Source organism: Onychostruthus taczanowskii, unplaced genomic scaffold, assembly GCF_017590055.1.
Source record: "Onychostruthus taczanowskii isolate IOZ18803 unplaced genomic scaffold, ASM1759005v1 scaffold15, whole genome shotgun sequence".
NCBI lineage: Eukaryota > Metazoa > Chordata > Aves > Passeriformes > Passeridae > Onychostruthus > Onychostruthus taczanowskii.
Genome location: NW_024498685.1, coordinates 15,027,923 through 15,049,337, shown reverse-complemented (window position 1 = coordinate 15,049,337; position 21,415 = coordinate 15,027,923). Strand labels below are relative to the sequence as shown.

At 43.1% G+C, this 21,415-nt stretch overlaps 1 protein-coding gene across 1 annotated transcript in view; it reads right to left on the bottom strand.

Moving 5' to 3' along the window:
• Nucleotides 1–5,274: 5,274 nt before the first annotated feature.
• Nucleotides 5,275–21,415, bottom strand: part of ST8SIA1 (ST8 alpha-N-acetyl-neuraminide alpha-2,8-sialyltransferase 1) — a 95,020-nt gene continuing 78,879 nt past the window's right edge. Inside the window, exon 5 of the mRNA XM_041398583.1 lies at nucleotides 5,275–7,721. Within this exon, the coding sequence (XP_041254517.1) occupies nucleotides 7,235–7,721 (487 nt within the window). The 3' untranslated portion in view covers nucleotides 5,275–7,234. The remainder of the gene's footprint in view (nucleotides 7,722–21,415) is intronic.

Here is a 21,415-nt window from a genome sequence, read left to right as displayed (position 1 = left end):
TAAACCTATGCTCCCATCCCTTTACCAGAAATATTGTGTCTTTTTGGCATTCATCTCCTTTCTGATCTTTGCTTCTTTCTTTAGTCACTGCTACTAAATGGCAGCACAGAGACAGGCACAAATTTCAGAAGAGCTGAACCTCTGTCCTGGGCTTGGTGTTTTTCCTTTTTTTTTACTACATTTGGAGTATAATGGGTTTTTTTTGTTTCTTGGTGGTTTTTTTTTGTTTGTGGGGGTTTTTTTTTGTTTTGTTTTGTTTTTTTGGTTTTTTGTTTAATTTTTTTTTAGTCTAAGGACACCACATGGGACAATCTAGAATTGGAATCTTTGCAGAAATATGGACTTGAATACAAAGCTTGAAGTGCATAATAAGATGGAAACCAGGGAAAATTCCCATATCTTTTAACATGGTTTCTTTAGTTATTAGTACATTATAGGAGAAAACCAAAAGAGGATATTTTTCACATATCCTTTTCACATATCACATACAAAATTTTTGCTTTTTTTTTTCCTCTAAATGATTTGAAAGCAATTATTCAAGATAGTAACCAGCATCTGAGCTATAAACTTCAGGGTATTTTGTTTATATTTATGTAACTGTGTGCCTCTCTGTTATTTAGGGAGTCCCCAGAGACCTCTGAAAAGGGTAAGAGCTCTGATTGACTTTTTGTTCCATTTTCAATGCAAGGTGACATGTGAACAAGAAAAAAAATCTCCTGTTTCTGCCTCTGCATGGAACAATTATTGGAAATGCTTATGGAGTGGGAGTTTCAAGAGCACTGAAAGCTGACCTAATCCAATATTACCTCAAAGGGGATTTCATTTGACAGAAATAAAACCACAGTGGTTTCTGCTCTCTGCAGCATCAGGGAGTCACCTTCCAGTGACCTCCTCCTGCATGCAAGTCTCATACTCAGGTAAGATGGCTTTTGGATACTCAGATAAAATGATTTTTATGTATATGTTTTGTAACAGGCCAAGCCCTGCAGTGACCAAACGATAATACACTAAAGGACATAATTCCCAGGCATTTCCATGCTCCTTGTGCCTTTCAGTACAAAGCCCAGGCCTTTAAAACCAGTCAACACATGACTGATCTGTAGGATCAGAGTCCTTCAAGGGCCCTCACAGAATGAAGAAATATCACTCCACAGAGAGAGACATCAAGCAGGCAGAGCTGTTGCTAAAATATATATAATTTTTTTTCTGTCAGTGCAGCACACTCTGTATCATCTGCCCAAACCGTACAACTCAAGAGGCAGCAGTCAACTCACGTGCTCAAAGGAGTCCTGCCAGACTACTCCAAACCAGCATTTTCCTGAGAACTGGACACCTCCTGGCAGTTTTACCCTGCATTCGATGGGCACCCAAAAGGAAACTTGTGTTCCTGATGAAGGGAGTATTTATTTTCAGCACATAGAGGGCTTATAAAAAAAATTCAAGCATTTCCTATAAGAACACATGCACAGAAGAAAAAATAAGTTGTGATTATGGCACTTTTGCAGACCACCAGAATCTTTGTTGGAGATATCTGAGACTCAAATTTGTGTCTCAGTACTGCAGATTATGCATTTATTTTCAGTGAAGAATTTTCATTTACTATCAACATAATCACCCAACAACAAAGCTTCCTGCAGAAGGAGGATTCCTTAAGTTATTGATAAGAATTTAGCTAGAAATGAAATACAGTTCTGTAATTGTTTCCTTCCAATTAAGAGAAAATGTTGCAACTCATCTCTGCTATGGGTGCCACCTGACTGAAACAATTCATTGAATATACAATCAGAAGTCAGAAGGAGCTGTCCAAAAGGTACTCCAGTGTTTTATCGAACACCTTTTTCAGAAGCCCACAGAACAATCACTAGAATAAACCCAGAAAACAGTGACAATAAACTGCTTTCTTGAACTCACTCTGGATTCACTCACAGGAGTTAAATCCAGGATAAAGAGGGGAAAAAGAGTTTAACTTGGGAGATGAAGGCCTCAAATGACACAGTAAATTCCACACGGCCCAGGTGCTAAAGGTTCCCTTGCTTTAGAGGGTTCCTGACAGGATAAAGAGTCAGCTCAGCAGAAAGCTGACCCCCACAGCAGAGGGAGTACACAGTCAATAATTAAAGATGCAGCTTTAATGGGCCTTCCTGAGACTTGCCAGGCATTTCAAGCGCTGCTAGGGGCAGGCTGGTCTCCAAAGGAATGAGCTACCACCACTTCCAGCAAGCCCAGCACTCCTGGCTGCGAAGCAGGACAGGGCTTACCATGCCATGTGTGATTTCCTGGGGTGATGATCTGGCCATGAGCTGCATCCCCTGGTCCTGAGCCCAGGCAGGGGGGCACTGCTGGGCACTGCCACAGCCGGGGCTACCAGGAACAATCAGCCTTTTCCAGCAGGGGAAGAGCTCCAGCTCCCGCTCGGTCCTGCATGGCTGGGCCTCACAGCCGCAGCTGGAGCGCTTTCACAGTCCTGCAGAGAGCTCAGAATGGCCAGAAGGAGCCTGAATCTGGCAGTGCCTCTCTCCTGCCTGCACCAAACCAAGCTTTTTCAATTAGCAACACATTTCTTCCCCCATCACAACAGATGAAGTGCAGAGTGAAATTCATTCTAAAGCACATGCATTAAGCTGAAGGGGCTGAATACACCAGGGCTCAGCCTGCTGCAATAAAAACTGATGAAAATGAACAATCAGAGAGGAATGAGTAGCTGTTTAAGTTCCCACTGCTGCCAAAAAATATTAGCCAGGGAGGATAGGTTAAGCCTCCTGTTGACTCTTTGCATTCCACTTAGGGAAACGAGTTTGTTAACATTTAACAAAAAGAACTCTAAGTCTTTTACTAATTGTTCTCTTCAGAAACTAAAAAAAGTCAAGCATGACAGATTTCAAGAGATAAAATATGGGAATTCAAGGGAACAGGTATTATTTTGCACAAATTGCCTTGAAAAACACATCCTTCTGTCCTCTTTCTCTTCTCCAGTGAGGGAATTACCAACACCTGGCTGAAACTCTGTTTTTTATTTGGAGCTATTTTGAGCTCTTGGTAGATATGTCAACAGTTTAAAAGAAAAGCTTGTTCAAACTACAAAACATTTGGCTGCCTTATGGCAGGATTTTTAAAATCACACTTCTATCCTCTAAGGGAATGGTCATCTGGAAAGACAGGGAAGAGAGATCCCTTAGGATGATGGTTTGGGGCAGAAACAGAAGTCCACATTAAGAGGAGGTCACTGCACTCTAGGACAGCTACAGTACCCAGAATACCCCTCAAACAACCATGGAGATGGGGAACAGGCATTTCTGGACAAAGCCTGATGAATTTTGCTTAGAATCAGCTAATGGAAACTCCACCATGTGAGTTTTGAAGAAGGCCATGACTCAAGACAGCAGCTGGGTAGTCCATTTTATATCTATGTTTGATGGGAGTGGCAGGAAAAAACAGCTTGTCCTTCCTATGACCTGGACTTTTTGCAATACTTACTAATCTATTAAGCTGAAGAAGAGTCAGAGAGGCAGCAAATGGTGACATTGCTGTCACCTCCTTAATTTTCCTGGCTTCCAGATAAAAAGTTCCCTTACACCTTAATTACAGGCAAGGGTGAGCCCGATATGAGGTCAGTATTGGTGAAGATGTTTCCAGAAGTGGTTTTCTAGAACTACCACATTTCAGGACACTAAGTTTCAAAAAGCAGATACTTTGCTTAGTTTCAGCTCTCACAGAGGCGCTAACTCAGCTGCCTACAAAACAACATGAATTTTGGAGAAAATAACACAAATATGAAAGTAGTCAAGTCAAAAAAAAAGGCCAGTATTTCCATATTCTGTAAAGCTTGAGCTGTAACAGAGGCTTAGACCTTTGACTTTAGTAGCTGCCTCACACCAAACTTATCTTCATTCCAGCAAAAAAACCAAACAAACAAATAAAAAAAAAAACAACAACATTCACGAGCAAGAGTTCTTAGTGCTGTAGCAAAATCTGTGCCAAAATTACAGATGTTTTTATTCTCATGAGCACACCTCCCACTCCCCTTCTCTAGGATTTTGATTTGCTGGTTTCTGTTTTGCTTGTCTGATGTAGAAAGAGCTCCAAGAGGCTTCCTAATCAACAGGGAGGGAAAGTTTCATATAGTTTTGTCACAAGTTCAAAAATTGGTCTTGATTTCCTCAAAACATATACAGCCCCAAAAAGATTGTATGAAGAGGAATTTCAGTGCATACCTTTCTTGTAAAGGTATTTAATTTATTCTCCTTACAAACACGGGACAATGATTGCTCCGCAGGCAGAGCAATACTCCAGCACTTCTGTCCCTTGTCAGCTCTATGATATAATTAATAACTATGAATATTAACAAGTTATTTGGCCAGCCTGAACCAGTTGTTATTGAAGATGAACTACAGTGGCTTTCAACCTGGCAGATTTGTGCAGCTTTAGCTACACTATCAGGGAAACTCAGGGACTGACAGCAGAAATAGAGGTGCTGCAGGAGGGAATTTCACTAAAAATATTAAGATTTCAAAAGATTTCATTACAGCAACACAAGCAATGACCTCCCTCCTGCAGATGGATAAATTCTCAGGCCCTTCCATGCCACACCGTGTTTGATATCAGTGTTCCTGCACGTGGATTGCCCTCCTCTGAGACATCCCCAAGGCAGGCCCCACACTCCACGTGGATGGAGAGCCTTCATTCCAACATTTCCTCAGGAAACAGCCACTCTTATGTTCCCAGCTGCTTGGTTTTGTCTTTTTGACTGCTCTTGCCACAGAAGACTTGCAGTGCTCTCCTGCATCCCTTTTTACCTGCTGGGCAAAAGGCTGATTGCTGGCCAGCGTTTCCATGGACTGACAAGTCAGCCAAACCAGATTTTGTCTCTAAAAAGTGGCATTTATTTTTGTCTTTCTCTCCTTTTCACAACTGCCAGTTTTCTGCAAGTTATAGAAAATTGTTTACCCTTGAAGCCATTACTCCCTCATCAAACGTGGTTGCCTTTGTACTGTGTGTGTTACACTCACTGTACCTAGATGTGAACAGGGCCAGAACTGAGAGATTTCTCCAGTGTCAGCCGCACATCACACACAGCCTGGGGCCCTCCTGCCCCAGAATTCCTTGGAAGCTATCTCCTGGCAAACATCAGGACTGCAGACACCAGAAGGGACTCACAAAGGTTCAGTCAAATTCTGCCATAACAAGCAGCAAGGAAAATATTTTACTTTCAAATCCTTCCTCACCAAGTCCCCACACCATAGATAATGCACTAATGAAACAGAATGAATTATCAGGTGAGGTTCCATCAGTGTGCTGACTGTACTTTTAATGAAAACATGGACAAAGATAACATGGGCTGTGAGGTACATTCAGATTCTATCAGAACAATAGCTAGGACCCTCCAAAATCTCCACATTACCCTTTAGCATTGTCCTGTAATCCTACAAAACAGTGCCCATTTTATGCTTGGAATATCCTTATTCCAAAAGAAAATTTTTATTATGAAACATAGGTTTAAAAAGAAAAACAGGACTATTTTTCCCCAGTTTCCTACACAGAGAGCTGAACTACTCATATTTAAAGAAGAGCCATGGATTTCACTTTTTTAAAAAAAAAAATTATATCTATAGAACTTGCAGCTGGTACTCTACAAGGAGAGACCTTATCAACACTTGAGAAGACACATCCGTCAAAATACTAGAGCTGTGGAGCTAGAACAGCACAGGAAGTTGTTGTGGAAAGTTGAACAGTTTTGTTTTCCCAACACCTTGATTAGATTTTCAGTGACAAGATAACAAGAACGAGAACACTGATTTGGATTTTTCATGTTACTGGTGGTAACATCTTTCAGCTTAAATTGTGCTGCAGACTGAGCGGGGATTCTCCTCTTCTCCTCCAGTGCTAAACCAAAGCAAACAAACAGAACGATTTCTCATTTCCACAGTGAGAGGACCATCTGCCACCCAAGTAATAACCCAAAATAAAACAGTCCTTCAGGCACTGTGCACACTGACAGGATTCACCACTGTGAGCAGGGCTGCCTTGCATCAGGCATGCCCTTCTCTTTTTTCCTTTTTCTTGCTGGCTGTGCAGCTTTTTGGTGCTCCCAAAGGCTGTTTTATTTCCCAGACTCTCTTTAAGCAGAAACAATCTCATGTGAGAAGTACAAGTCTTTAAGGCTAACGTTACAATCCAAGCAGAAGAACAAGTCACACGCAGAGAAACGATTTTCAAAACTTTGACTAATTTTAAATGACACTTACATTCATTTCTGCAATTTTTCCTGCTGTAAGCACATGAAGAACCTCATTCTACATTCCACTGAACCCCTCAAATACCCTCAACAGTCCATGAACATCTGGAGTCCAAATGAATACAGAATTAATCCCTAAGGCTGGACAGAAAACAGGTCAGGAACCATCCCTGCTATGAAATCCTGCAGCGGGTCACTGAAATCAGGCTGCACTTCACTGCTGGTTTTGTAACATGCTTTCTTTTCAGACCAATTTGCCTTAACCAGCTCTTGCCCACAGTACAGCACTGGCACAGCTGTAAGTGCAGTGACCTGAACCATCCTGATAATACCTACAACACATAGGTCTAGCCATCCTCAGTAGCAAGGCATTCCTGTGACATTCTAACCAGATTCTTAGCACCTTCACTCTCCCAAGAGTCTGCAGAGGAGCTGATGGTACTCAGCTCCTCGGGCTTTTAAGCCCTTCCTTTTCCTTCCTCGGGGGAGGGGACGACACATCAAAAAGAAAAGGAATAAAAGGAAAAGAAACCAAGGAGTCAATGACACACACATGCTGTCCTACACACACACACCCCCAAACAGAGGGAAAAAGCACAGAAAAAGGAAAGTTCTACAGGGTGCTGATCCGGAATGAAATGGAATTTGGAAGAGATAGTCATATTTGGCACTGTCAGCAAAAGCTTATGAGTGGCCCGGTGACTCTCTGAGCCTTAATGCCCTTTTTACACTTGTCACTTAAAAATGTCCCTGGAAAGTTCAGCTGTGCTGCTTCTGAGGTTTTTTTCCCACCGCTGCTGAATGGACTTAATGGAGAGATACATTTCATCCTCTCCCAGTTCCATAAAGCACTAAACAATAAGGACATATTCCATTTAGCCTTCAAGTAGCATTTTTATGGTCCATGCAGATCCCTTTAGAAACAACCAACATAAAACAGAACTCTGTCGGAGAGCGTGGAAATTAAAAACGACTGATCTCCCGAACTGACTGTGATGATCCTCAGGCTGAAGGCTGGGTTAGAGGGTCCTCACAAGGTTCCAGCTGCATTCTCAGCACACCGCTTTTGTGCAGGAACCAAAGCTGTAGGAACTCCTCGGGCATGGCATGGAACCCGGAGTCGGGCAGGACATTGTCATAGTAGTGATGGCTGATAAACTTCCCGTGCAGGTCCACCGAGAAGGGCCAGAAGCCGTAGATTGTCACCTCCTCGCACAGCCCCAGGGCAGCGCTGACCAGGAAGAGTCCCGTGGAAAGGCGCTTGGCGTGAATGCCTTTGCTCTTCCAGAACTTGCCGATGTCCCGCAGGAAGTTGGGGTTGGCAAACAGGACAGCCTGCTTGGCACCGAAATCCTCCAGGGTGTAGTAGACACGCAGGGAGGGCCCTGTCCCCGTTTTCATGGAGAAGGCTGGCATGTAGATGTAGCTGTGGTTGTAGACCTTCACGCTGTCCACAAAGGCTTTTCGGGACCACAGCAGATTCTGGAACCTGGAAAATCACAAGGGACAATGGGCTGGTCACACATGGGTTTTCCCAGATGTTTCACAATCCACCTAAGGGCTGCTCCTCATACCCATATTTACAACTCACTGCACACCTTTTCCAAGCCCAGAGAAAGTCCAAAGAAACTTCTGGCTGTCTGACACTGCCTCTCTTTTGAAAACAGACACCTGAATAGAGAGTTGAAAACTATCTGGTATCCTGCTAACTCCAAAACCTTTCTGATTTCATCTTCCTTAAAAAAACCAAATGAACACTGACAACATTCCATAAGACTCAATCCTTTTTGGCATCATCTGTCCAAAAACCAACTTAGATTTTTCATGTATGGGAATCTATAAAATAAGTTTTTAAATCTGTGTTATTCTTGTTCTTAAAGACAGACCAAAATAAGAAGCCAAATTAGATTAGGAGAGCAAGGTATATGAACAGATTATTTCTTTGATATCAGAACAGCACATTACAATTTGTTCAATTGTCAATAGCTATTTGCCAATGGCTGTTTTATTCTTGATGTTTGACTGACAAACTGCTCCACAGCCAGCGTCACGGACTATAAACTCTCCTTGCCACACCCCAAAGGTGGGGTTTCCTCCCCACCTTTATCACTTGATGATGTCCAAAGCCTTTCACTGCAGCTAGGCTGCTCCCAGGCATGTGATCCCCATTTTTTCCTCAGCTCCCAAATGCCCACGTTGCTGCCTCCTCTCCCTGTTTCCTGCAGCCAAGGCAGATGTGTCATGACTAATTCCCTAGTCACACACCAGAAGAGTCAAAACAAGAAAATTAAGTCAGCAGCACTGGATTTTTTTTCCTTTCTGTTGTGCAGGCAGAAATAGGTATAATAATATTTTTAAAGTGGTTATAAAGAGATCAATTTTATGCATAAACCTCTTTGAAGCTATAACAAGAATGACAAACAGGTTTCAACAGAATGCCAAATGACCTCAAGAAGTATTAAACAAAATTTCAGCTGAAATGATTGGAAACAAAAAAACTCCAAACAGCTTCAACAGCACTGGAATGTCTCATAATATATGCCAGGTCTTTGTGTAGTCTTTGTTTTGGCAAAAAACAAACAAGCAAGCAAACAACCCCTTGAAATATTCTTGATAAATTGAAAGGCTTTCTCGACATTTTTAATATTAAATATTTGGTCTCTTTTGCTACAGGTTTGCTACAGGTTCTTGCAAAACTTTCTGCACATGGTATTAGAATGAAGCTGGTTTGAAATCTGAAGTCTGTCTGGCTCTTCACTGCTTCTCTGCTGATCTGCTCCTCCTGCATGGTGCTATTTGCTAATGGAGACAAAGCCACTGGCTTCCCAGCAAGACATCAATTCAACCCCAACTTACAAAAAAAACCCTAATAATTTCATAACTTATTGCATTTGGCACTCTTTTCTGTAGAACCAGCCAAGACACAGCTTAGTGTAGAAGGCCAGCCAAGACCAAGGTGCCTTGGCAGAATTTCACTGTCTGCCTCTTCACGTGGGCCTCTCCCTCCATCACTATCAGCCCTATGACTGTTCCCCAAAATTAGCTTTACCAGCCTCTCTTCCCAAGGAGTAGCAGGACAATCTGCAGATACCAGGTGCATGAGTTGGCTCCATCCTACCAAGCTTATTTTGTTTCCATCAGGACACTCTCACTGAAGGGGTAAAAACAAATTACACAAGAAACTTCAAGCTTAATACCTTCATTATTCCCCTAAGTGCCCAGACCCCCAGCACCCAAACTGTTCTAAAACCCCTAATCACTTTGGAAAGGTCCTAAGGCCAACAGCAAGCTTTCAGTCCCTGCTCAGTCACCGGACACTGCAGGCTCAAACTTCCTTCCACCGTGAAGGGGTGTTGAGCAAACACCTTGATGCTGTGGGTCCTTGCACCTGGGCTGAGGAGGCACATTCACTGTCACCCCTGAAGCACCACGTCCTTTCCCACTTAGAGCTAGTACACAAATTTTACTGCAGAGGGCAAACACTTGTGGTAACTCTAAATCTGCATTTTCTAGCAAATTTACCATTCTTAGAAAAGCCCCAGGCAGCTCAGGATGAACACATTAAAACTCCTCAGTCTCAGAGGGCCAGAGACTGTCTCTAAATATTCATTTGCTATCATTGCCACAACGTTTGCAATTCTTCTGGATAAATGCCCCCAAAAGCTTTAAAGTAACAGGAAGTAAACAGCAGTGCCATGAGACCAGTGCATGGGAGGGACTCCACGCAGAAGGGACAGCAGCGTTTGTCACCCTGCTGCAAACTGTCCTTTAGGAACATCATCACCTCCTGGAAACCCGTGCCTCATTCCAGCCGTCTGGATGGCAGTGCTGCAGGCATCCTGCCCAGTTCAGCAGGTGGACATTATACAGGTGGCCAGGAGCCCATGGAGAAACATAAAACATGCTGATTATGGCTGGGCCGATGGTCTGACAGCCAAAAAGCTGCTGCTCATCTTGAGCATCTCACGAGGGAACATATTAGAAACAAGTGAAAATTTCTGTTACCTATTAGTAAAAATGGGAGCGCTGTCCAGCATTCTGACACTTCACAGGCTGGATAGAAGCTGAGAAATCTGGGATAAATGCTGTGCATAAGCAAGTTTCTAGAGCTGGTGCTGGAAGCTCAAGTGTGTTTTCCTTTAACTCCCAATCCAGGCAGGGAGTCCTGCAGGCTTTGAAGGTACCACAGCACACCCATCCCAGCAGGCAGCGAGAAGCCGCTCCACGCTTGACAGAGACACCAGGAAGGCTTTTCCCTTGAGGCTCTGTAGTGCCCACAGGAGCACGAAGGTGTTTGTGTCCCGCATGTCCTGGCACAGGCGCAGCCCTGGCATCCTCAGGGGCACAACTGCCTTCCCTTGTGCCAGTCCTCGCCCAGAACGAGGAGCTGCTGGTTCCTGGTTAGTGCTGGCCTCTTCTGAGCGTTCAGTCCTCTCAGCGGCACAGCCCAGGAGCTGTGCAGCTCCACCACACGCGCACAGCTTCCAGAGAACTGCATCAAACAATGCAGTTTGAGCTTTGCACAAGAGCACATCTCAGGCGGCGTTATCTCTGCAGCGCAGCTTGGAGCACGAATCGGCTGAGCTGCTGCCAGGGCCCTGCCCTGACCTTCTGCAGTCAGGCTCACACAAACATCTGGTGAGTCGCTAGCACCTGGGCAAAACTGGAGCTGGAATCTTCCAAGCCCTGAGCAGCACCTGGAGCCTCCACAAGCAGCTGGGGAATTTGCCATGGTATGTTCCAGCAGCTCCCAGAGAGGCAGGAGTGACTGCGAGCCCTGGCGAAAACAGATCCCAGCAGGTCCAGCCCAGGCACTTCTAGTCCCACTGCACTCCTCAGTGGACAGTGAACAACTCAGATCACCAGCACCACATTTTTCTCTCAGGTTCCTAGGAAAGATCAACTTAAACCCAGCAACTTTCAGCAGCATATGGAGGCAGAGCTGCACAGATATCAGAGAAATAGTTTCCTTGCTAGCAGCTGGAGAATTCCCTCAAATGCTCTGCTCTACTTTCCAGAGAAAAATATTCATCCAAGAGAAAACTGCCGTGGCACACTGTCATAGGAGAACAACCACAGACTTAAAACCATTTTTTTGGGGGTTTTGTTTTTAATCTGTTTTTAATGTTCTTGTTGATGTTCTTTAGCAGATACTCAGGCACTGTGCTGCTCTCTGGTACTGAGAGACAGTTCTCAGCAACCACAAGGAATTTGCTGCAGTGACATTGAGCTAACCTTATGCAGATAATTATGGCAGCATTCCCTTGCATCTTGGTTTCTTTTTGATCTCCCCAGAGAGCCTCTATCTCATGCCTGTGACGATATCCCAGGCACTGACTCTGTTGGCATTTGCAAAGTCACAGGTTCAGCATTCTGGATTAACTGGGAGTTGACTTAACAGAGGAGAAAAAATAAAATTACATAATGAGGGGAACAGCTCAGATGACAAAGAAATAGTGTATTATTTTAAAATTATGACAGAGCTCAAGGGAATAGAGCAGAAGGCATAAAGACTTATATTTGTTATGTCCCTATGACAAACAATAACCTCACAAAAACTATTTAGTTAATTTGATATCAGCATTAGCCAAGAAAGGTTTAGCAGTTTGCTGCAGCTCTTGGACTGCTTACAGCTGGGGTCACAAGAATTCAGCTTGCAAACACAGATCTGAGCCTCCTCTGCTGTGACAGAGAGGTTGTGCTGCACTCACTCCTCAGAGTGCCATTCAAACAGCAGTGCCCTCCTTTATGCCCTGTGCTCTCTCTCATATCCAGCAGTTCTTGATGATGTGCCCCCCCCCGGGGCTTGTGCAGACAATCTTACTGACACACAGGCTGTGTCCCAATTAACAAATTGTTTCTGTGTGCTCATTCCACGTGTGGGCACTTCAGCACGCTTTAGGTGCAGACTTTCTACTTGTCCACACAGGGAGCCAGAACTGAGCACTTAAAGCACTATAAACCATTTCTTATTTTATCCCAGCTTTCCCAGCTACACAAGCCACTGTTTACTCACCTTAAGGACTGCTACCTGACTTCAGGATCAATTGCAATCCCACTACAGTCAATGGCAAAAACAACTTGGATCCCCAGTGTTCCGTGTGACCTCGTTTCTGTGTGACCTTCAGCAGGAGGGATTCTGTCCTGTTCTCACTCTGGGTCCCTCCACAGGCACCAGCCACCCAGCTGAGAGCTCGTGGCACAAGTGGGCTGATGCTATTCCCATATTTTCCTTCCCCTTGGCCCTTCATGGACCAGAAGCTCGCTGCTCTCAGGGGTGGCTGGCTCCCAGACTCAGTCCAGCTCATCCCTTCCTGCTGAGACCCCACACTGCTGCTTCTTATGGCCAGGGGCTTCCAGCCCCCAAGAGCCTGCTCTTCCCTGATACCAATAATAAAAGACAAATTTGCCTCATTCTCCTTCTCATAAACCTTTTGAATGGTGTTTTCGGATGCAGGGATTCTGGGTACTTCCACCATCATCTTTAAATAGCCAAAAGCAGGGGAAAACACTCTTTCCAGTGACTTTCTGGGCTAATCTGTTTCTTTATGATGCACTGTCCTCAGCATGTGACCTTCAGGATGATTTGATGCATTCAGAAGGTCCAGTGAGACATGGCAGAGGTATGTTTTAATCCTTATGAAGAAGTAGGCTCCTTTTCTGACTGAATTAAGCATTAATTGGAGCTTTTTAAAAACCTCCACCCATTCTTCTGTGGCCCTGGAAATACTAGATATAGTGCCAAAGGAAAGCTGACTTTTTCAATGGAACACAGAGCCAGCTATCCTGTACAGCAAAACAATGAAACATTAAAATCAGTGTTCACTGGTATTTTGGGACCGTGTGTCATCCTTATTCTGCCAACTCAAATTAAAATGTGGTTTAAATAGCTACTCTTTCCAAAATCAGCAGAGGTAAACATCAACCCTTTCTGTTATCTGACAGCCTGCATCTTAGCCTTCAGAAGGTGAGCTGCTCATCTTAGTCTGATTCTTTGACAATTGTGGATGCTGTTGTCACACACAAGTGGAAATAATAAAAAAGGACAGGCAGAACAGCATGGATGTAAATTACTTGTATTGTTAAAATTGCTGCCTGGTGTTTCTACGTCTTCTGATTACTTCCAAACTCTTGCAGCTGAAAGTCAGGAAGATGGGAAAGTAGGAGAAGCAATGAAATCAGCTGGGAAAAACCCCAAACAGCACAGAGCTAGGTCTGATATATTTGGCATTGAATTTCACTGGACTGCATGCCAGAGAGAGCTGAGCAGAAACATAACCAGATCACACATTTCCTCAGGTTCTAATGGAAAAAGAATCACAACACAGCCCAGACACTTCAGGAGATTTGCTTTGGGATAAGACAGTGTCCCTAAGACTGCTGTGTCTTTGGGACAGCAACCACACGGAGAATCATCTCCTGGATCTTTCAAACACACTGCAGAGACAGGTCCCTGTGGATCACAGAAACACAAGGCTAATAGCATTACACCTTCCTGATTGTGCTGGCCTCCTGTGCTTTGTCACCCAAACATGAAATCTACCAAAGGACTGCAGTTGTGAAAGACCTATTCATAGCTGAGAACACTTTTGCTGAGTCTTTGAGTTCTTTCTTTAACATCATGACATCCTTCAAACATTAATAATTTGCAAATATCAGTGAAGGTGACATTCAACTACATCCTCTCTTCAGACTCTTGGAGCTCTCTCCAAAAAAAAAAAACTGGAAAGAGAGGAAAACAGCAATATTTGAATGAGTATTCTTTTTAAAGGTGCTCTCTGCTACAAAAATTATAGACTGAAGGAAATTATTTAAAACAGTAAATGTTTCAACAGGGATTATAGCAAGAACTGTAACTAGGATGTGCTCTCTTCTGAGTATGTAAGCACCCTTTTTAAACTGTAGTACATGAATCACTGGTGCTTTCTGAGACCATGCCACAGCTGCAGCACAAATCCCTCTTAAAAACTGTCAACTAGAAGCTTGGTAAGAAAAATCAGAAGTTCAGACCCATAGGAATACTTGGTGAATCTAAAATACTTGAAATGGGGTAAAATAAATTCACACAACTCTAGAATACAAGCAATAAATATCTGTATTTTTTCTGGTAGCTGCTCCCACTGAGCAACCTCCCCTGTACTCCTAAGGGGATGAGCATTGCAGCTGAGCAATGAACCAGTGGCCACCTGAGTATGAACAGGGGAGGTGACAAATTGCTCTGGATCCAAACACGAGGCTTAAATTATAGAAAAAAAAGAGAGAAACAAACAGCTGTCTGACAGACAGGGAAGTCCCTTCCAGTCCTTGGCACACAAAAGCTCAGGCCGTTTGTAAAATTCCTGGAAATAAGCCAGGGGAATTCAAACCCAAGGGCTGCAGCTGTAGACCTTCAGAACAAAAAGGCTTTCCTGCCATCTAATACCAATTTACAGCCATCCTGGTGCTTTCAGCCACGCCTGGAAGCTTTAGGTGCTCCTCAAGGCTTCCAACAGGGTCCAAGGTGTGTTGATTGCTGCACACTGGATCTCTGAAAGAGCCTTCTTTCCCTTCTGCAACTCACACACAGAGCCTTAAGGAAGGCTAGAAACAAAATCAGTATATTTTCAGCTGCACATCCAAGTATTTTCAGCTCAGATTTCCTGATACTGGTGTAGTTTGTCAGTGAAGTACCCTAGGAAATCTTACTTCCAAATATTTGTCTAATCTGTTTTCCTCTGCATCCTCCTAACCAATTAGTTTACCAATACATTTTTGCTTCATGATTGCCTCAATGCTTTTGTCCAAAGTCTTTTAAAAATTCAAATATTCTCTATCTACTGGATATCCACATGCATCTCTTCAAAGAACCCCCCAAGTTTTGCAAGAGCACAACATGTATCCAGGTGTTGTCTAATACTACCTTTTACTGTAGTCTCCACCAAGTCAGCTGGAAGAGATGTCAGGCTTGCAGGTACACTTGAGACATTTTTCATTTGGACTGTTTTTAAACACTGATCCCATTTCTAACACCCTCCAGTCTTCAAGTACCAAGGCAGCTTTCAGTCAGGAAGTACACACACTGCTCTTCTTTCATGGGTAAGCCCAGTTCTGCCTACAAATTCACATCTACCCTGTATCTATACCTGAAATTCACTTAAAATTATCTCAGTCTCAGCCTAATGAGCCTCCCCATGGGCACAAGGGATGATCTCAGTGTCTTCCACATTGAGCAAAGGTGCAAATAATTAATACAGGCTCCTTTTTATACTTTTTTTTTTTTTAATAGCTGGCTAACAAGTAACCATACACACACAGCAGGTGGGGGTGGGTGTTTCCTGCTTCTTTTTGGCTTGTGTGGTTGCTGGAAACAGGCTGTAGCACTAGGCTTTCATCCCTCTGATTAGTTGTTCTTGGAAACTTTTTCTACCTGCCACATAGATAAAATATTTAATCAGCCAGAGCTTATTGTAGATCCCATTTTCTTTGGAAGCAACTCCAGCTTTTGGTAGGATGTTTCTCTGTTTCCATTAATCTCTTTTTTTCTCTGTCTTTTAGTGATGTCTTTAGAAACTTCCTGTACCTTTTCTTAAGTCCTAACAGATGCTTCTGGAACTTTGTCCAGTACGATACCCTTAGGAGAGTCCATTATTTTGGGTAGATCATCAAGATTAATGTTCTAAGATGCTTCTTGGTGCTTAAGGCTGAGAATGCCACTTAAACTTCTTTTCAACACAATCAAACTGCCAAGGTTTCCCCTCAACTCTTAGTGCAGCCTGTACTCAATTTAAATTGCTGTAGCTACAAGAATCTTGACCAAAATAATAGAACAGAATCAAAATACAGATAGCTGAAATATGCTGGAGCTTTTTCTAATATCTTCAACTATTTTGAGATCTGTGCAAGTTCTAGTTCCTACACCTTTTTACCCTTCACTAGCTTCATTTAAAGGAGACAGTGTAAAAGAAGTAAAAAGCAAACTTCTTTTTCTAAGGCAGTAGGAGAGAACTGCTATTTGCTAGGACAAAATGATGCTTTTGAAAGCCATGGAGTACTTTAGAGCCCTCTATGCATTGCCTGAGGAAAGTGAAGCAGAACATTTAATTCCCTATTTCTCTTCGTTTCAAATTCCAGTGAAGATTCAATGGCAGAGATATTTATATAATTTAGGAGCAACTTAATAATTGTGGTTGGTGGTTTCCCCATCACACATCTAAAGCTGCTATGGCTCCTCTTTTTTATATAATGTGCCATAACTCAGATGTGGCCCCACCTCCTCACAATCTGAAATACCATGCAAAAATACCTTTCTCCCTTCTGCTCTCTACCTCAGGGAATGGTCAATTGCAATGAACTGGGAATGAATTGTCAGACTGGATGGAGCTTGACTCCAGAAGACACCATTGGCACTTCTTTCCAATTCAGGCAGCACAAAAATAAGTTCCTTTTCTTTAATGCTCAGGGCATTTAATCCTGAATTACAGTAGAAATTCTGTCAAAGGACTTCAGACAATCATATTAATACTAAAGTTCCACGTGCTTTATGTGATTACAATAAACACCAAAGATACAAACACAGATGAAGCCACTATTTTGAAGTATTACTGACTAATCCAACAGGAACAAAAGCTACCATTGGTGCCTTGGCTCCCTGAAGCAGCAGTAACATATTACCTTAAAAAAATGTGGATGTGGACCTAAAAGCCAGGCTAAGGGTGTTTTGAGGGAGAAATGGCCTGGGGTCCACAGCATAACTCAGACACAGGAAAAGCGAATACCTTAAGGGCACCTGTTAGAGAAGGCCAAAGTATTTTTCAGATGACTCCAAACTGTAGGTTTGAAAGTAGCTATAAATGTAGGCAGCTGTCTGTCAGCAGCTCCAGAGAACCTGAGGTGGGCCATGAGTCACCGGAACAGTCACAGCCATAAACTCCTCCTTGAGGAATCAGTCACACTCCCAGAAGACTTCCAGACACTGGAACGATCATTCAGGGATGATGCCTGACAGACCTTTATATCCCAACAGCTCAGCACACATATTCCTACAGCAGCAACTCAAGGGGTGAAATCCAGCTCCACGTTTTCACAGACCAGGGCCAGAATAATTTGTCTGGTGATGTGCAACACTGGGAAGCTCTTGCTGAGGTTTATATCCACAGGCTTTACCCAGATAATGATTTGGAAAACATAGTTTTTAACAAGTGACATAGCTTTATCTGAATTTGTCTCAGGGTCAGAATTTCTCTTCCTTAATCTGCCACTCCAGCAGATTAAGCCCCAGTGCACAGCGCTGCTCTGCTGCACCAGGCTCAGCAGTAACCTCACATGCTCCAGTAAATCCAGCACTTTCCTTGCAATACCAACTACACTTTAGTAGTAACTAGTCTTAACTAGTTACTAGTACTAACTAGCCACTAGTAGTAACTAGTCTTACTTGTTCTAAAAATCTGACCATTTTTTCTGCTTTCTCCCACATCTGCATTTTTATGTCAAAAATGACCAACCTAAGGAGCACTGTCAAATATGACAAATGCTTTACTTTTGAATATACTTTAACATGGAGTCAAAATGCAATCATGAGGATCCTGCCTGGAGTCTTTAAATTGACACAATTCCCCCGGTATCTGTTGATTTACACCAGCTTCCATCAAATTAGGATGTAGCTCAGTCTTGATGATCTCATATGCCAGACACTGAAAGTTTCAGGGACCACCAGCACACTGCATTATTCAAGAAGCACACAGTGAACATACAAGCAAAGACAATGACATCATCTGGATGCACAAGGCCACGGAGATGATTCATCCAGCACAATCATTTGCATTCCTGAACCAGGTTTAATGTACCGGGGAAAATGAGGGCTGGCAGCGACTACGCTGGAGCATGAAGTGAGGAAAATAAACAGAGTGCCGATGCTCTGGCAAACAGTGCTGGGTGCTGCTTCCAGAAGCCATTGCCAGTCCCATTTCCAGCTTAATGGGCCTAGGAGCACGCAGTGAAAAGCAAAACAATTTGCAGGAGAGCATGCTGGTGTGCCTAAGGGATTTCCTTTCCCAAAGCCAGCCTGCAGAAGCTCTTCAGCCAACGTACACCATCTCCTTCCTGGCAGGATTTGCCCAATGCCACCTCTGCACTCCCAGGTGCTGCAGTGACCTAGTTCAGCTGCACAAACCCCAGGTCCCTGGGTAAGCCCAGCAGCTGGGTCTTTTCCAGCACAATCTGACTCCAGTTGTTTGGGAACAGCTTGTTTGCAGGTAGCACCACCTACAGCTGGCCCCACCAGTCAGGGAACAAAGGATCACCTGGGTTTAGGGGTTCTGCTAGGGCTGGGTCAGGGACAGGTGCTCTGCAAGTGGACCCAAGGAGGAACAGAGAAGATGCAAAAAGCTCCTTGGAAATCCTGCAGTGTCAGCACTGTAAGAGATGCTGACTTCAGAAGGCTCTTAATGAGCAGTCCTGAAATGCTTCTCAATGTCCTGTAACTACCACAAAATCTGGGATAAAAAAAATCAAACGCTAGACTGTCAGACGCTGAAAAAAAAAAAAGAGCAGAAGAAATCAGGGATATCACCAGTGTCCTCCTGCCGCTGAACTATGATGATATTTGCTATATAAAAAGCTTACAGATGATCTTCAGTAGCTATCTCTGACTGTACTGCAAAATCTATGAGTAGAGTCATAATTCACACTCCTGACATGGAGAAAAACTTCTTGCTCTGCCCAGAGGCAGAGAGCATTTTTCTTTCAAAGTCAAATGCACAGACAACTGAGTGCAGCCACACCTTCTCCACTCTCAATCTTGTTCTAAAATTTGTTCCTGTGAGAACAGCAAGAACTTGTGCAAATTCCCACTTTCAGGACAATGCTTTTGTACAGCCTTCCTGTATAACACCTAGGGACACAGTGCTGTGACACTGAGAAACTCTGTCCCCTTTCCACTCAGAAGGACCTCGCAGCCAGCAGGAGAGCTGGATTCCCAGCTGCTCCAGCTCCTGCCTGCAGGGAAAGAGCCAGGGTGAGGCCAGCCCAGGCTGGGGATGGGGCAGAGCAGGGCTGAGCTCCAGCTCAGGGAGGGAGGACCAAGGGAGGACAGGGGCTGAGTGCCTCCCTTGGAAGGGTCACAGTAACGTATTCCTCATGCTCACAGGAGGGAATGGAGTCTTGTATAATACTTCTTACAGCACAATCTGCGCACTGTCCACACTTTTCTGCTTTATTTTTACATTTATGCTGACTATAGTGCTATAGGCTTTCACATGCTTTCAACTTCCACACGCGTACAAGGTCCCACTTAAAATATCCTGCTTGTCATCCTCCAGGGTGGTATTTCTTTTGGGAAAGCTCCAGGATTCAAGCAGACACTTTCTGATTTACTGTCCTGAATCAGGAAAAGCCCTCAACTTTCTTCTGCAACATTCTGACACTTGAGAGCATGTTATATTTTCAGATACAATTAGCAGCCCATTCCCTCCACAGAAATATCCCAATAAAAAACACCATTGCCATGTTTGAAAACCAATGATGATAAAGAATAAAATTCCAGAATCACAATATTCAAAACCACATTCAAAAGTTGTTACCAGTTCAACATTTCTAAATATACAGCAATATTTTAAAAAAAAGCTCCCAAATAACTTAAAAACCAATTTGCAATAAAAAGCTCCTTATTTACATTTCTTTTAACATTATCCCTGAGCATTCGCAGCTAAGCTGTAACTTAACAACCAGTATGTAAGAATAGCTTATTACATCCACAATGGAAGAAGTTACTTCCTTATTTTCCTTACACAAATCCTCCAATTTCATGAAACTTTTAAGCATCTGCACTGCTGTTTGCATGTTTGATGAGAAATTAGTGACTGTCCTTACAGAAGTACATGTTAGTTAAAAAAATCAACTAAAGCTGAAGAGATAATTGTGCTAAGGGTTTTTATCCTAGGAAAATTCTGTGTGTGACCCACATGTCAGGAATTGGCTACAGAAGTGAATAAAATCTCTCCAACGTATTTTTCCATCTTCATCTACTCTCAAAGTTCCTTGAAACAGTTCTAATGTTTAAATTGCCACTAAAAGAAGAGGCAGAGATTCAGGTCGTACTTTTTAGTCATTCTGGGGCAGTTTTTCTGCCTGAGAGCCACGTTATTCTCTGCCCTGCCGAACTGCACTGCGCACCCTGCCAGCTTGGTTTGCCCCATCCTGCTTTATCTTTCAGCAGCACCACTTGGTTCTCTCTCAGCACAATGACAGCTTTTGGCAGGTTTTCTGTTCCTTGTCTAACAAACAAACTATTGTGGGAAAAGGATTAAACCAAGAAGAAGAATTCCAGCGGATCAGCTTTAACCTAGCAAATTGCTCCTCATATCCTGAAAACCACTGTCCTTTCACCACTTACTCTTTCAAATCAGGAATTGAAAAAGCATCAGTGCCGGAGGCAACCCACCCCACCCCCCCAAAAAAGGATAAAGGGGTAGAAAATAAGTATTCAAGTGGCATATTTATCATTTAATTAACTAATTCTGTAGACATTCTTGCCTGTATTGCATTCCAGACCTGATAGCAGAAAACTGCCATGAAAAACTGATTAAAATAAACTTCCTCAAAAAAAGAGTGGCTGAAATTAACAGGAAAGCTGTCTGTGCCTTTACTGTGAGACCCAAATAAACCAGCCAGAACTAATTTCAGTCATTCAATTTTTCACCAAAAAATACATTCCAGAGAGGGCTCTTATGTTCTGCAATAAAAAATAAAATCACTTGCTGACCTGGGATCTGACTTATTTTTGTGTTTATACTTGGACTTATATTATATTTACTTCCAGACTTTCAGTTATCACCACTGCAGACCATTTAGAGAAACTAAAAATCAACTAATTTTCTCAATTGAAAAAAATACTATCCTGAGAAGAACTTGTAAACTGCCTTTGAAAACACAAAAATTGTAAATGTTGTTTTTCAATGAATAAATTATTCTTCTGAAAAAGACCTTTAGAAGTGGATTTTGCTGTATTAATACTGGGGCAAATCACACGCACTGATCCTGTGAGGATCAGTGTATAAACAGGGAATGTTAATGAGCAAACGGCCCTGGTAACCCTTGAACTGCTGAACCCAGATGGAGCCCACCGTGCTGACTGACAGGGCACACACATCCTCCCAGGTATGTTGTATTTTCAATGAGACCGAGTGAAAAACACTGCACAAACTCCAT